Source organism: Lissotriton helveticus, chromosome 1_1 (genome assembly GCF_964261635.1).
Source record: "Lissotriton helveticus chromosome 1_1, aLisHel1.1, whole genome shotgun sequence".
Taxonomy (NCBI): Eukaryota; Metazoa; Chordata; class Amphibia; order Caudata; family Salamandridae; genus Lissotriton; species Lissotriton helveticus.
Genome location: NC_136057.1, coordinates 1,297,277,540 through 1,297,294,802, shown reverse-complemented (window position 1 = coordinate 1,297,294,802; position 17,263 = coordinate 1,297,277,540). Strand labels below are relative to the sequence as shown.

The 17,263-nt window shown below is 44.7% G+C and overlaps 1 protein-coding gene across 1 annotated transcript in view; it reads right to left on the bottom strand.

The window, feature by feature from the left end:
• ATP13A1 (ATPase 13A1) overlaps nucleotides 1-17,263 on the bottom strand; it is a 419,252-nt gene that overhangs the window by 107,699 nt on the left and 294,290 nt on the right. The window contains exon 19 of the mRNA XM_078681078.1: nucleotides 7,413-7,509. Within this exon, the coding sequence (XP_078537204.1) occupies nucleotides 7,413-7,509 (97 nt within the window). The remainder of the gene's footprint in view (nucleotides 1-7,412; nucleotides 7,510-17,263) is intronic.

The window sequence follows — 17,263 nt, the reverse complement described above, 5'->3', positions numbered from 1 at the left end:
TGCCACTACGGAGGGATTGGTCTTGGTCGTGGGAAGGACCTGAAGGGCCTTTAAGGAATTGTTTTATAAGTCTGTCCGCCCACAGGGATGGACCCTTAGAAGTCCTTGTGAATCTGGAGATCGCCGCCAGATGCACTTTGATGGATGCATGTGCGAGGCCCGATTGCGCTAGATGCAGTAAGTATGGTAGCAGTTGCTGTGGAGTGATGTGGAAGGGGTGCAAGCCTTTAGCCTCACACCAAGAACAGAACCGCTTCCATTTTAGTGAGTAGGTTTTATTAGTGCTGTCCGCTCTAGCCTTTGCAAGGACGTCTCTGCACTCCTGCGGTATGTTTAGGTGGCTGAATTCGCGGTATTCAGGAGCCAAGCTGACAACTTTAGAGAGCTCAGATTCGGGTGGAGAACCTGCCCTTGGGACATTGTGAGCAGGGCTGGATGATGATGCAGGCGAAGAGGTGGCCGGGCAGAGAGGCGATGAAGGTCCGTGAACCAGTGCTGTCTGGCCAGGATGGAGCGATCAGGATCAGAGTGCAGGGCTCCGACTTAATATTCCTGAGAACCCTGGGTATCAGTGGAAATGGCGGAAAGGCGTACGCAAATACGTTGCGCCATGCGATGGAAAATGCATTCCCGAGGTTTCCTGGGTGGTGATGCCTGCTTGCGAAGCTTGGGCATTTGGCGTTCTCTCTGGTGGCAAAGAGGTCTATTCGCGGGGTTCCCCACTCCGCGAAGATGTGCTCCAACACCTCCGTGTCCAGCTCCCATTCGTGGGATGGGGACCTCTCTCTGCTCAGAGCGTCCGCCAAGACATTGTCCTTGCCCGGGACGTACTCCGCCTTCAGCGTTATTCCATGTTCCAGAAGCCAGTTCCAGACTCTTTGCGATTCTCGAGATAGAGAGAGAGATCGCGTCCCCCCCTGTTTGTTCAGGTAGTGCATTGTCGTGGTGTTGTCTGTCCTGACTAGCACTGGGGAGTTTCGAATGCGTGGGAGGAACGCTTGTAGAGCTAGGAAGACCGCTCTTAACTCCAGTAGATTGATGTGGAGTTTGGTTTCCTGTGTCGTCCACTTGCCGTTGATCTGGAGTTCTTGGAGGACCGCTCCCCAGCCTTCTAGGGAAGCGTCCGTTGTTATGACGTGTGGTTCTGCTGGAAGCAGGAACGGTAGTCCCTTTGACAGGTGTTTGATCGATCTCCACCACTGTAAGTGGTTGACCATGGTTCGAGTGACACGTATGCGGTCTACGAATGATCCCGTAGCTTGTGTCCATTGTCTCGTTAGTTCCTCCTGGAGAGGGCGCATTTTGAGGCGGCAGTGGGGAATGAGCATGATGCATGAAGACATCATGCCGAGGAGGGATTTGAAGGTGCGGACAGGTAGAGTCTTCCGTGATGCCACTGACGTGGCCAGGGAGATGAGTTTGACCTTTCTCTCCTGAGAGAGGAAAGCTCTGACGCGTTCCGTGTCCAGGGTCGCTCCAAGAAATGTAATGACCTTGTTGGGTTCCAGTGCCGACTTCTCGTGGTTGAGGGTCAAACCTAGTCGGTGGAAAACATTCAGACAAGCGCTGGAGGATGTGGCTACGGCGGTCGCAGATGGTGCTTTTACCAGCCAGTCGTCCAGGTATGGGAAGACCTGGTGACCTTGTTGACGAAGGAAGGCTGCCACAGGGGAGAGGCATTTGGTAAATATCCGTGGAGCAGATTTGAGGCCAAACGGGAGGACACGAAATTGGTAGTGTTGTCCTGCTACCGCCAATCTGAGGTACTTCCTGTGCCCTTTGAGGATAGGAATATGGTAGTAGGCGTCCTGTAGGTCTAAGGGCGTCATGTAGTCCCCTTCCTCCAGGAGACCCAGGATTTCCTGTAGTGTTACCATACGGAACGATTGTTTCTTTAGGAACACGTTGAGTGCTCTGAGGTCGAGGACTGGCCTCCACTTTTTCCCTTTTTTGTGGATTAGGAAGAAGTGGGAGTAGAAACCTTTCCCTTTGTGGGCCTGTGGAACTCTTTATCGCTCCCTTTTGGAGCATAGAAGCGATTTCCTGAAGAAGTAACCGTAGGTGCCTGTGGGACCGTGTGGCAGGTGGTGTTGTTGGGGGAATTGAGACAAATTCTAGAGAAAGTCCGAATTGAATGAGTTGGAGTACCCACCGGTCTGTTATCTTCTGCCAGTTGTTTAGGAAGTATGTGAGTTTCCCTCCAAGTTTAAAAAAATGCGATGGTGGATGGGCTGGCCATTGAAACGAGTCATTGGCGGTTGCCAGAGGTCTTTTTTGATTTTTTCCCTGTAGTTTGACTTGCCGTAGGATGTCTGACGTCCTGGCTGGTTTTGTCGCGGTTGGTATTGCGTTTTGTTTTGGGTGTACGAATAGGAAGACCTATTCTGGTAGGAACCCCTATATGAAGATTGTCCTCTTCCCCTGTTTCCACGAAAGGACTGGTTCCGGAATTGCAGAGTTCCGAGAGCTTTGGCAGTGTCCGTGTCCTTTTTAATGGTGGTGAGGGCCTCATCAATCTTCTCGCCAAAGAGATGCTGGCCGTCGTAGGGCATATCGAGGATTTTCGTTTGCACTTCCTGGCGGAAAGAGGTGGCTTTGAGCCAACCTTGTCTTCTTAGTACGGCAGCACCTGCCAGTTGCCTGAAGCCAGTCATGGCGACATCCATTGCGCAGTCAATGAGCTCAGAAGCAGATGTTTGGCCTTCTAGGAGAAGCGAATGAGCCTCCTCCTTTAAAACTTCTGGCAGATTAGATAGATAGGGTGCAATGTCTGCCCAGAGTTGACGATTGTAACGGCCCAGAAGTGCTATTGAATTCGCCACTTTCACCGTCATGGCCGACGTGGTGGAGAAACGTTTGCCGATGGTATCTAGTTTTCTGCCTTCCTTGTCAGGTGGCGTAGACAGAGGCGATGCTGGATTACGCGAGTTTTTCTGTGCCGCTTGGGTTACCACAGAGTCTGCCTTGGGGTGACCTGTGAGGCATGCTGGCGCCGATGAGGTTGCCTTGTATTTTTTTAATCGAGCCTGGGCACTACCATCGGGATTGAAGCTGGCGTTTGCATTAGTTGTTTGCCTTGTTTCCAGATAAAGTCAATGATGGGGATTGACCTGGTTGTCGTTCTAGTGGGCTCCTTGAAATCGTAAAGGAAGCATTCAGTCTCCTGAGTTTCCATAGACATATGGAATCGTTTGGCAGCCCGCTCTACCAGATTATGGAATCCCCCGATGTCTGCGGCTGGTGATTCCGAAGACTGTGGTTCTGGAGAGGCCGGAGAATGTGCAACGTAGTCCTGTTCTGCATCTGGGTCTGACTCGTCATCATGGACCTCGCCCTCTTCCTGGTCCCTGTCCTCGTCGTCAGACGAGTGAATGTCTTGTGTTGGCTCCTGGTCTTTACTAAGCACCAGTGGAGGTGGCTTGTGTCGAGACAAAGGAGTAGGAGCCTGTGCGGCTGGAAGTGTAGGCGTAGTGGGTTTCTCCGGAAACCGCTCTTTGTAGTCCTTAATTAGGTATTGCAGGTCGGAGACAATGGATGCTGGTAGGCACACCATTGGTGTAACCTGTGTGGGCACTTGAGTGTGAACTGAGTGCTCTATTTCCTCCTCCTCCGGCTCCTCGTCTGTGCTTTGGCACTTAAGCACCAAGTCTGATGGGCTAGTGGCTTGTGTAAATAGCTCTTCCTCCGACTCTTCACCTTGTAATAGGCAGGAGGTAGTTGTTGCACCTTACTGGGCGACGTCAGGACTGGCGTAGTTGGCCTTTTCGTAATCTTGACGATTACATGGGATGTCTGAGGTGGAAAGGCATCCATGGCATGCGATAGCAGCTCAGACTCTTTCCATGTCCCTGCGGTCGTCGACGCTTGTGTCGACGGTGCCGTCGTTGAAATTACCCGTCGTCGACGGTGTCTCCGTCGACGGTGTCCTCGTCGACGCTGCCTTCGTCGACGGCAATTTCTCCGCCGTCGACGGTTTTCCCGTCGTCGACGGAATGCTCATCGTCGACGAGATAGTCCTCGTCGACGGTATGGTCTTAGTCGACGGTGTCGTCGTCGACGTCTTCGACATCGATCTCGTCGTCGACGGTAGAATCTTCGTCGTCGATGGAGTGACTGGAATGGTCGACGGCACAGGCTTACTCGCCGACGATGAAGGCGTCGTCGACACTGTCGTCGTCGACGTCGAAACGGTTTTCAGCGCTGAAGAGACTATCGACGCTGTCGTCGTCGTCAGAACCAGCGGCTGGTGACAGGAAAATCCTTGCCAGACACTGAGGTTTTGCCCTCTGAGGACTTTTTGGAAGTCTTCTTCGGAGGGGCGTCTGAGGGGCTAGGGGAAGTAACCCTTGGCCTCTGCAAGGAAAAATGCGACATGCCAGAAACACTCTCACCTTCTGACACCAAGTCATCTGTTTTGTCCTTCAGCCTGTTTAGCCAGAGTAGTAGGCGTCCTTATCGGTCCTTGAGGGTTTTGTTGGAGAAGGTCCTACATATCTTGCAGTCTTTGGCTTGATGTTGAGGGTAGAGGCAATATAAACAGGTTTCATGTTTATCCTCTACATGTAGCCTTTTCTTCCCACAGGAGGAACAGGCTCTAAAGAGACCTTTTTTCTGGCTATCAGCCATAATGAAATTCGTTTTTTGAAGAAAGAAAGATATTCCTGAGGAGAACTCAGGTGGAGACTCCCTAGCACAACGTGCGGTAGAAAATCTGAGAGACTTGGGCTCCTGACAGGAAGGGTTTAGAAGGAGGTGGTAGCTGATTGGTTGGTTCTCTTTACTTTGGTCCTTTTTACAAAAGGACACAGATAGGCCACCAAGGTGGGACCCTTGGGCCTACTCTGTTTTGGTCCTTTTTACATAAGGACGTGGATAGGACACTAAGGTGAGACCCTTAGGCCTATTCTTTTCTATGTATGTCTATAGGACATTACTTTTTTATATACCGGAGGCTCCCGTCTCGACGACGGGGAATGATTCAGGCATGTGAATCTATGAAAGACACCCAAATACTGGATAAATCTAAGTTTTGGAGGAGCCAACTATGGGTGTGTTGAAATGTACTGATGAGGTCAAAGACCATATTATTTTGGAATAAAAGCTGAGTAACAAAAAGCAACAGCAATATAGGAAAAGGTTGCATCAACAACAACAAAATTGACACTGTCATTATCTCTCTTAGATTCATTGTAAATATAAAGCTCAAGTTATTGCTGGTCTACAAAAAAGAAAAGTAATTCAAATAGGAGTATAATTACAACTTTCGAATGGAGGAAAGGTTTGGAGAATAGAAAACATGGCTTTTCCCCCCCATCTCTCACCTAATTTATTGATATACGTGGCAAAGCAAATGGACCAGTTACGAGTCACATCATAATCAGAATTAGAGTGTATTGCTTTCTTTTACTTCCAGGTGATACAACCTCTTGGCCAAGTTCAAATTTTCCACATAAACTGCTAATGTTTAACAAGAATTTCATATATGGACGCTTCCTTAATCAGTCTAGTATCACGGGGACCTTAACAGCTGATGCTCAATAATAAGGCACACAACACAGTTGGCATTGACTTTAGATTTGTTCTTCATGTGCACTATCACTTCAATGGGACTGAATGTTTACACAATGTTTACATACTTTGACTATGCCATTAGATTTAACAGTCTCTCTTTGCATCATCACTGTGATATACACTTGCATATGTACAGTTATACAGAGAAAATAACCCCCCCGCAGGGCTTATTTAGTGCCCAGGGAGACGCATCCTCATTTTAGGGGACGCAATCGACATATGTGATAGAATAGCCATCCGACTCCTCTTCTCGAGGATTCTATTCTAAGTTTGATTGTAATTCTGTGACAGAACAGGAGCCCCCTTTCTCTGATTCAGAGGGCGCAAACCAGCATTTCTTGTATTTCTGCGATAGAATGGGCATGCACTAGTCCTGTATCCGAAGGGCACCATCACAAACAGAGGTCCAGTGACACACAGCTTGCAGGTTCCCACGTCAGACAGCGGCGCAACAAGATTTCTCTGATGAGGTGTTAAATTGCTGCTACAGGGAGCATCTCGGACTGCTTTCACTCCAAAAGGCTCGCTCTCAAAACAAAACGATAACACAGTGGCGTGCCCTCTTCCACTTGTGAAAATCATGACACGAGCGTCTCCTGACCTGCGCTGGATATTTCCATTCTGTTGCAATGTTCAATATTTATTGCCTCATCAGAGGTGGCTGTGCTGCAAGTTAACGGTAGCACGCCAGCCCGAGGACAGCGGGCCACGCCCAGCTTCCCGTGGAGGAGCCGCAATCAGAGCGCCCCGCTCTATCTGCTAGTTGCAGCCTTTTACAAAGGATTTCCACTTGAGTGGTTCATCTTTAATCATTATAAAAGGCACAGAGGTTTAATCCATTTTTGATGTATACATTAATAGCTTTGTGTCCTTGAAGTACAAAGTGGCCTTCGTGCATGTCGCTAATTAGCCAAGCAAGCAGCCATTTAGCTCCGTCTCATGTTCCTACTTAGATCTTTAACAAACACATGTCGACCTTACGCAGGCTCCGTGCATTCCCATCCATTACAGAAGTTGTTCAGGAGGGGACGCGGTCACTCTGGTTAGGTCTTTCTAGGGTTGAGGAAAGGAACTCGATCTGACAGTCACCGTCCATCCGATAATCCAAATGAAATGAGTGTTACGAGTCTGGGGCCGTCATGTGGGCCCCGTAAGATGCCGAAACAAAGCTTGGGACCTACCTGTTGCCGATGAGTCTTCCTCAATACTCTCCTTACTGCATCAGGAATAGATATGTATGAAATTCTCCAGGGAAAATTACTAATTAAGCAATACAGTTAAAATGAATGAAAAATGTAGTCAGCAAAGCAAATTCATAAAAACCAAAAGATGTTTTGCTACTTACTGCAAAAAGTGTAAGAATAGATAACAAGGATTGGCCGCACAGCCGAAAAACTAACGCGGCCGTGAAAATACTGAACATCAAAGCGGCCGCGAAAGTAAAAGTGATTGCGATCAAGCACGGCGACCGATGCGCTTAATAAGCATGACGAGGAAAGCCATATGGCGCCTCTGCTCGTAACTTAAGCTGTAGGCCAGCCATTGTAGCATTTTTTGAAACCCTTACTAAATGTCTCACCAGACCAGGCAAGACCTAAAAAAGAAAGATAGGGAGCAAGGGATAAAGCCTGAAAGTGGAAATTTCTCTTCTCAAACTTCTCTGCACCCACCTCCTTTATTCCATATGTAAATATACCTATCAATATCATGCAACAGGTTATTGTACTGGTCTCTCAAGGGCTACTGTAGATTAATTAATTCCATTAGCATTTTCTTTCTTCAAAAGTTTTCTGATATAGATCAATTAAGTATTTTTACATTTTATACTAAAGTATACTTACCAACATCAGCATGCTTCAAAGCCCCGACATCATTTGTTCCATCTCCACACATTAGTGTAATATATCCAAGCCCCTTTAAAGTAGTGATCACAAATTCCTGAAAGTAGAAAGATTGTGAGGTCTTATTAAAAAATTTGACATATATGTGGCCTTGGTACATAACATTCACCAAACCAAGTACTCGCTGGATTAAAAAACACCTCAGTAACACAAAAATGATTTACAAGTATTTATAAATGTTTACTCTTGAGCTCCTGGTTTGACAACAGTCATCACTACCTGCTGAGTGTACACGCTCCTTAAGCATACTGATTTCTAATTATTCAGAAAAAGCCAATTTTTCCCAACACAATTTAGGTTTTTAAAAAACTTCAAGTTCATTAAAATTGCCCACAGAGCAATGGGCAGCTTATTTAAATCCAGGACGTAAAAACGAAAAAGCTAAATATAGCGGTGGATCAGATGTGAGGACAACAGTAGAATCAACAGTTGAGACTGATAGGAGTATGTAAGAACAGTTTACATTAGTTTAAATTGGTGGGTTTACCATGATGTAGTAGGCTAAACAAGGACTGCAATAAGTTGGAACAACAAAACAAATTAGTTAACAGAAAGCCTCTGTAATTTTAATCAGGACAAATTTGCTCTACAAGCGCACACTGTCAAATCTGCGATCAACAACAGGGCGGAAAGTTTGGTTTTCTTATTAAAGTAACCCTTTCCCTCCGCTTTTAACTTATTGTGTTACATACAAATGTATTTGGTGAGCTCTGTACCAAAGCAGTTCACATATAGTAGAGAAAAGAGGAAATATATACAGGAGGGCAATGATACCATCCTATCCTTTTTTATTTATTACAATATGTAGCAGATGAACACTTGACTGACCTCAAATAACTAATTATATGAAGTGTAGTTTTCAGCTTTGGTCTCTTTCATGCATATTTTTCAATCTATTATCTGTGTTAGGTAGGAAGTAGTTTCTCCATAATACTAAAATAGATCACCAGCACGTTTGCACATTCAGTATTTAGGTAGCAATCGAAAAACATGGGTCTGCATTTGCAGTACTACACAGACCCCAGTTTAGACTAATTTTCCAGGTAAATGCCTACTGAAATCGCTCTTCTCAGGGCGGTGGCTGTGGTGCATGTGAATCCATTATAAATACCGATGTAAGAGGACTACTATTACAGATGAGTAATGGGTCTTCTACAGCACTTTATCTTATACCTATTCTGAAAGGCTGAAGACATTTGATGGGCGCGGTTTAGAAGACTGGTTTTAAAGGGAGGGGGTACTTCCACGCTTCATGTCAGTTTCGGTCTTGCGTTGCTGTATTGCTCAAAGAGCTCCAGTCCATAAAATGCTGCACAATTTTATGTTTTTCAGCCTAGCATGGTCGAAGTGGTTTGTCAAGTAAACAAAAGAATAGCGGCCGCTCTGGAAAGCAGCATCTATACTCTGAAGGCAGACTAGCTGTAGAGCAGACTTCCCAAGAGAAGGAAAAGTTACTTACGTATAACTGCTTTTTTTTTTTTTAGAAAAAAGTCTGAAAACGTAACCCTGCAATAACATTTTTGCTCGTCTGACCTAGGCCGCTAGTGCCGGAACGCCTCTTTCGAGGCAGCTGTGTGCTTTACAAAACGTTTTTGTTTTGTACTTTACTTCTCCTTCAGGGGAATATATGTTGCAATCATAAGCACTTACGAGCCCTGCCCATGTCCTGACCTAGATGAAAAGGGCACCACTCCTACAAGGAAGCACTCTCTACCAGCATACCATCACACCCAGTGAGCGGCAGATGAACCAGTTCTTTTGGAGAACTAAGGTTACAGCCAATTAACTTTGCCTTCTTCTGGAGATCTCTACTGATCATCATGATCACTGAATAGAATAGCAAGCTGGTCCATTATGGAGGAAGAGAAGAAATACAGTAGTGTGCCTTAAATTATTCATCCAAACACATTTCGACGACCTAACTCGTTTGAGCAGCAGCTCGAGGGTCAGTTTCAAGACAGGGTCTTGTGAAAGCATGGTACACCTTCAGGCTGCAGCTTTGCAAATTTCCTCTAATGGGAAGTTCCTTAGCAAGGCTGTAACAGCTGTTTTCCCTTTGACAACATGATCCTTAGGTCTACCTGGCAAACCCTTTGTGAATTTGTGATAAAAATGCTGCAGAATATCCACTTGAAAACAGATTGTTTCGAGGTGGATACACCTTTACGAACAGGCCCACAATTCACAAATACTTAGATTTATAAATGTCATGTTCTGCGTAGATAATATTGAAGAATACTTTCCATCTAATGTACGCAGAGACCTTTCCACTGAAGTAGAAGGATGCAGAAAAAAAGTTGGAAGACGTACGAATAAATTAACATGAACTACAAACTTACTTTATAACGACAATTTGGGCATGTTCTTCATTCTTATGGAATACTGCATAATTTTCATTAGAGAATAGAACATGGATCGTGCTAACCCAAAGAACTGATGTGATTGAAACAAGAAAATCAGCTTTTCATGCTATATGTTGAAGGAAAGCTTTATGAGCTGGACATTTAGTTTCAAGAGCACCATATCAAGTTACCAGGGAGGGTGTTCTACTACTAGGTAAACTTTAAGTCCCACTGGGAAGTTCTGAACTACTAGGATTCTTATTTTCTATAAGCCATAATTGTGGCAAGATATACTCAAATGAAGACAAGCATTGGCATAACCAATAGGTCTGACCTTTGGGACCTTATAAGTGTTTAGTTATGTAGCACAATATCCTTGGTGCAACAACATCAACTGTTGCATGGCTAAGCACTTATAAGGTCCCAAAGGCGATACCTATTGGCTCTGCCAAAGCTGGTTTTACATTTTTTACAAAGGGGAAGTGGTAAGAGAGAGCATCGTAACTGGGACCTGATAGGGATCTCCCGTATAAAAGACCTATGGGGGCCCAATGATATGGTGACATTTGCCTCACTACAGCAAACATATGCATTAGCACAAACGGAACACTTTCGATACGTTCAGATCAGGCACTCACTCCAGGCCAACATTCCACCCGGAACACTGCTTCCGGAGTCTCCCCCCCCCCCCTAGAGTATAGACTGCTGGATGGTCATCTGCTGGAAAAGGCTATCTCCCTCACATATAAAAAAACTTGTACACCACACCACTGACCCCTTGCTCGCACTTAGGAGAAAGTGGGAGACTGACAGTCTCGAGATCGATGACGAAGAATGGAGAGAGGCACTTTCCTCCCCCAAAGAAATGGCAATAGAAGCAAACCGGAGGCTGATACAACTGAAAACATTACACTGAGTTTACATTTCTGGTACCCGCCTAGTATTGATGGGTAGAGGAAAGGCTCTGTAGGAGATAGTGTGGGGAGGTGGGGACGTTCCTGCACATAGTATGGGAGTGCCCCCGATACAAACCTATTGGAAACGGGTTCACAACTGTATGCGTAATGTCTGGGGGGTAGAATTGCGACACAACACTACAAAAAAACCAAATCTGGCTGGCCGAAAACCACTTGAAACGTAACTCCATCAAAACGGAATTCCTTGTAATCGCTCCCCGTAACAAAACTCACACTATCAGACTGGATGAAGCACCTAGCAGCTCTCAATGGACAACCGCTCATAGTCGACTCAGCAAAATCTCTAGGGGTAACGCTGGACAATAACCTTAAGATGCAGAAACACATCAGCGCCTCAACAAAGGGAGCCAACTTCCACCTAAAGACCCTGTGAAAACTGAAACCCTATCTGCCCGCCTTCAATTTCAAACAAGCAGTTCAAGCCCTAGTTATCCCCCGCTTGGAATATGGAGCAGTAACTTTATGCGGACTCCCTAGGTCATCGACAGCCCCGCTAAGACCCACGATCAACTCAGCTGCGAGACTCATCACAGGTTATAAGAGAAACGCCCACATATCCCCAGAACTGAGAGCCCTCAACTGGCTACCATTTGAAGCCAGAATTCATTTAAAAATTGCTTGTATGACACACAAGGCTCTCTACCACAACACCTCACAATACCTAGCTCAGAAACTGGTTCTCTCAGCGGGCAGCAGAGCTTCTAGGAGTGCCAAGACTTCTCCTACAACCTCAACGATTTGCCAAGAAAAAAACATATAACCGGTCCTTCTCCGGTATGGCTCGAAGGATATGGAACGCTCTGCCCAGTGAAACTAGAATTAACCCTTCCTCTGCCTCCTTCAAAATAGAAGTGAAAGCTATCCTCATGGCTCAATTCACGTGAACTCTATGTCCATTCACTGTACTGTATTACTTGCTTTTCTTCGCTCATATTCGTCCTTCTGTTTATCTTTGCTGTTTTGCACTAGCTTCGCACTGCCTTCTCTTGATCTAGATTTATGTATTACTTACTTATTTCGTGGTTCACTATATCGTAATATAGACTGTATATATTTCTACTGGTCATGTAAAGCGCTCTGATACTCGCAAGTCTTGTTCGCGCTATTTAAGACCTTCAAAATAAATAAATAAATCGTGTGTGAGATGTGGCAGATATAACTTGGAACAGGATGGTTTGTAAAAGGGAATATTAGTCCAGAAGAGTGTGGTATGAAAAAAGTGAATGGGGAGGCAGCAGAATGATGAAAATAAAGAATGCAATAACATTGCAAACTATTCTGGGTTTCTCTTGGGAAGAGATGGAAAGGGATAGTTGATGGTAAGTGAGAAAACACAATCTCTGGTAAACTGTGTATGAGCCTAAGGTTGATATTAGGGTTTTGGGGGAATGATAAAGGGAGCGAAGTGTGATTTTAGGAGTTAGGAGTTGTTAAAGGTAAAGGGAGGTAATGGTAATTTTAGGGGTGGGGAGTAGTAAAGGGAAGTAATGGTAACTTTAGGGTTTAGGGATGGGTAGAGGTAAATGGAGGTAAGGGTAAATTCATGGTTTAGGGGTGGATAGAAACAAACGGACGTAAGGGAAGTTATGGGTAATAATAGGGTTTTTAGCATGCGTGGAGGTAAAGAGGGGTAAAGGTAATATTGGGTTTAGGGAGGGAACAGGTAAAGAGAGGTTAGGAGTAAACAAAAGAGGCGTGGGTTTATGGCAGCTTCCCCTAAAAATAAAAAGTTTATTATGACAACTCACTTCACATCACTGCAGAGCACCCTGAGTGCACGCATCTTAATTGTTTGGATGGTATGAAATAAAAGTTGTAGAGAAAATAGATGGTATGTAGTGGAGGTGTTCATTGGGATTACCGACTGCTCTGATGTTAATAGGTAGCACCCTTTGTAAAGGTGAGAAGGTGTGGAGCTGTGTTTCATGTAATATATTTCACAAACATAGCTCCAGACCTCCTCACATATATGAGGGTGTCACCTAGTACCACTGAAAGGATTACATGTCGGTAATATTTTCAGTGGGGGATTGCCAACATGGTCCGCAACAGAGGTGGTGCGAACTTTCCTTGAAGGTCTGAAGGCTTGATGCATTGTGGTTACCTCCCTAATCTTGTTCACAATGGAGGACATCATTTTTGTTTCAATACAAATGCAGATGCTCCACCTGATTGTACTCGTAATGATAAAAAGCATTTTTTTTTTTAAATCAATAGGGTTTGTCGGTGTACTTGAAAATGACATACAGACATTGTCATATCACATTAATGTCAATTTTTAGAATGTCCACCATAATATTTTAAACTCAGTGCCAATTGTCATACTCTTATGATCCCTCCTTCAATGTAATTGTTGGTCATTCAGCCCAAGTGGGCACACCCTTATTTCCAATGTATTCACAAACAAAAAAGGCTAAAAGTAATGGGCCCAGTGTACAGGGTCTGGGCAGGGTATCTGCATCTACACCAGACAGAGTATAATTCCCTATGAGGAAAATGCCCTGATTTAGAGTTCAGATAGGTTTGGAACACCCGACGTATGAGTATGTTTTTCCGGTGTGTAGACTAATGTTCAATAAGATTCCATTAAGGTCATACAGCAATAGTGATCATTCATGCAATGCTCATGCCCTGGTGTGATATTATTAAACCTTGGGTGATATTTGGTGGCAGTAGCACTTTTTTAGCAACAAATCCATTATCCAGTGGTCCTAGTTCAGTGTGCATGATTCTGCTCTTATTATTCAGCAAGTATTTAGTTTTTAGGTGTAAATAAAATTTGAATAAAAACGTTTGCACTTCAAAACATACATTTGGTGGGGATGCTGTATAAAATCAAATTTATATAAAAGTGAGTATTTTTGGGTGATTATGTTAAGTGGTTCGTACAGTGGTGGTGTGCAACTGTAGCTAAGATGTCATGGTTACAGTCAACGTATATGCTCAATGGTTGGATTCTGGCATTTGCTTAAGTATCCTAGCGCAAATGGTCCTTTGTGAGGGTAGAATTGGGTCTCTGGCATGCTGGATCCTGTGAGCAAGTAGGCATTGTGCGTGACAGAGTGCTGTCTCTTGCTGCACTCCCCTAAGGCGGTGCCTGGTAACAAGCAGCGCGAGTACCACTAACACATGAGTGGAGACAGGTGTGTGGTCATGAAGAGTTCCCGTAGCTGTTTCCAAATACGCAGGGATCCTTGGAGACGGGGCACCATGGCTGTGACTGTGGCGTCTGTGCATACATTTGGAGACGTCCTGCTGCCATGACAACATGCACCAGGCAACCACGTGACAAGACCAGCCCTCTTGGCGTCCGTCAGCAGTACTGCGTCCAGCCAGGGCCAAGTGAGTGCAAAGGACCAACCAGGCACGATCCGGTTACCAACAATTTATGGCGCTGGGTAGCACTAACAGCATCCCACCGATGAAGACATTATGCAGAAGAGAGCTCAGTGGGTTAATACATGAAGTTTTATTAACCCACTGAAAACTACCAGAGTGAACCCGGCCGGATACTCTATTGCTTATTAATTCTGTACAGCTGAGTGTAATAACGGTACGTGACTGATTACGAGACAGGACAATGATTTTTGACTGCTAGTCGTGGCAACTGAATCATTTGTCGACATATGCAGATTCTTCGCAACAATACGTGGATACAAAATGTAAAGCATTCGGATTCCTCAGTGGGGTATGAACAAAAAAACAAAACGATTTTCACGTGAAATAAACCAAATGAAACAAAAAGAGATCTCACACCAAATAGTGCCATTTAAAAATCCGAAAGGTGCTAATGAAATACTTTCAGCTGCGTGCTAACTTGAAATGTAAAACTAAACATGGCGAAGGGTAAGGGTGTTGTGGAACTCTGGGTGAGAGGGGGCATGCTCGAAGGCCTTCTCATATAAATAATTAAAAATACAGAGTACAGTAGCCTGGTAGGCCATACTTTATGCGTTTGACATATCAGGAAAGGGACACACGCTAAAGGGGGTGACCCCTTCTAAAACCACCTGTTCATTACTCTGTGAACCCAGAGGCCCGCAGGCACCGACTCCCTGTGTCATTTTATTTTAAGAGCAGTATTAACCATCAAACAGCCCAGCATGCCCCGCGACTCTCACGTGCGGCAACGATACCATTTTAGACAGTGGTCGTCGTGTTCTGGTGGTTCGATAAAAGTTGTAGCAGCGACTAAATATTTTATGCCTGTCTGGGAGTCAATTATTCATTGGTTGTTCAATCTCACCAGGCTGAGTATTGATGAATATGTATCATATTTCTAAATGGCGGTGTTATTGTCCTGTCCTGGAATGTAAGGTACAGGTGGCGGCACAACAGTACGCCCCCGTTGGGTGAGTGCAATGGATGTAACGCTATCTTTCTGGTACCCGGGAATTCTTTTTTAAACCAGACGTGTATCGGAAAACGGGCGCAATACTACAAAAACACACAAGCTTTATTTCCAAATACATAGAATAGTCCTGCAATTACTTACTCAAAAACGTACCGGTCTAGGACTCCCGTCTAAAACAAACTAGCATTGGCTGCACGGCCACAAAATGAAATAAATAAATGTATGGTGGCGCGAGTTGTGCTCAAGCGCGACAGGAGAAAATGCTGTGCACGTCGCACGCGCTTGTGCGCGTTCTAGCAAGCTGGTGGCCGGCATGGTAGTGCTTTTTGAAGCAGCTACTAAATGTCTCGCCAGAGCAGCGCAGATCCCCCACTGAGACCTAAAAAACTGCCAACTCGAATTAACTAAATTCAACAGGTATGGAAATATTACTTCTAGTATTTATTTGGGTTGATGTTTCTTTGAATGCACTAAATTTAGAAACTCTCATTTATGTATTGAGACACTCTGGTGGGAGGTGGTTTTGGATTTTCTTAAAATATTGCATAATGCTTCAGTGACAATATTGGGTGACTTCAAGAGCAGATCTGCGTAGTTTAGTGATGGTAAGTATGGATGCAGAATCAGGCATTTGAACTTGTGAAGATCTGGACATCAGAGTAGCTTCCTGTATCAACGCTCAGTCAGGTAAAGATGATCTGTAAACCACCACTGTTAAACAATATCTGTCTGATGAGGATAATCTTTGCATTGGAATAAGCCAGTTTAACAATGACTGTTGAATAAGGGGAACTGGAGGAAATGTGTTTAGAAATTACGCTGACCATTTTAACAAAAGGGCATCCCCTTCAGTCCTGGTTGGTAGAACTTGGGAACGAAGTCAGAGCATTTCTTGTTTTTCGCATTTATATGAAAAGGTTTAACTGAGGGGGACCCCATTTGCAGAAAAAGCCTTCTAAGGCTTAAATATTTAGGACTCGAATAAAATTCGCCTCAGAAATTCAGTTGAAGACATCTGCCTCTGAATTTTGTTTCCCTCAGAAATTAACTGCAGAGTTTGGAGTTTCCCTGCCAGTGGCTACCTCCAAATTGCTTGGGACAGTAGAAGAATTATAAATCTGCTTCCCCTACTGCTTATTCAAGTAATACATTGTTGTGTTGTCCATTAGAACCAGGATGAAATTTGTTTAGAAGCCAGAAGAAAAGACTTAAGAGCGAGACGAAACGCTGTGAGTTATAGGAGGTTAATGTGGCAGTGCATTTCTCTTTAATGCGACGTGCACTGCATCTCGAGATAATCCATATGCACACCCCATCCTGTTAAGAAAAATCTTCTATTATCAGAGCGAGCTTCACCGTAGCCCCTGATTTGCTAGAGAACTGGGATCACTGGTATTTAAGACATTGTTGGAGGGGTATCATGGGGAGGCATGCATTGGAAACCGGAAAAGATATATGAAGCCACCAAACCCAGAAGTGAGGAGACTTGTCTGGCTGTTGGATGCCCAGTCTCTAGGTTTAGAGATTTTATGCTGGTAGAACACAGATTCTTGTTTGGAAGAAACTTGTTTGCACCTTGGATGTGCAGCAATGCCCAGTTATGTGTGCAGGGCTCTCCGATGGTAATGATGCATGTTACATCAAAGAGAGGCCTGAATGCCCATAAACATGATTGCATTTAACATTACAGAATGTGTAGGCACAAGGTCAGCATGGAACATTATAGAATGCAGATAGGCACACGGGCAAGAAAAATGACCTGCAGGAATTTTAAAGCTATCAAAGGTGTTCTTGACTGCTATGCCTTCAGGTCAAACTAATAGGTCACAGGAGGTAAAATTTTCACTCCTTTGGTGAACGAGGTGTAATCTTAGCTGTAGGGGATGAAGACATTACAAGAATCAGTCTTGGAAGGAAGAAGTAAAAGTAACCGAATGGGCAAAATGTAAGTGCTATATGAACATCCACGTTGTGGCATGACAGATGTCAAGGACAGGAGGAATTTAATGTGCCAATGCAGTGAAGGCAGTCTTTGTGGAAGCCACCCTCAGACCTATTGGATGCAGCTTTTTAGCCAAAGCAGATCCTAATGCAAAGGACTATCCACCTTGACAAAGT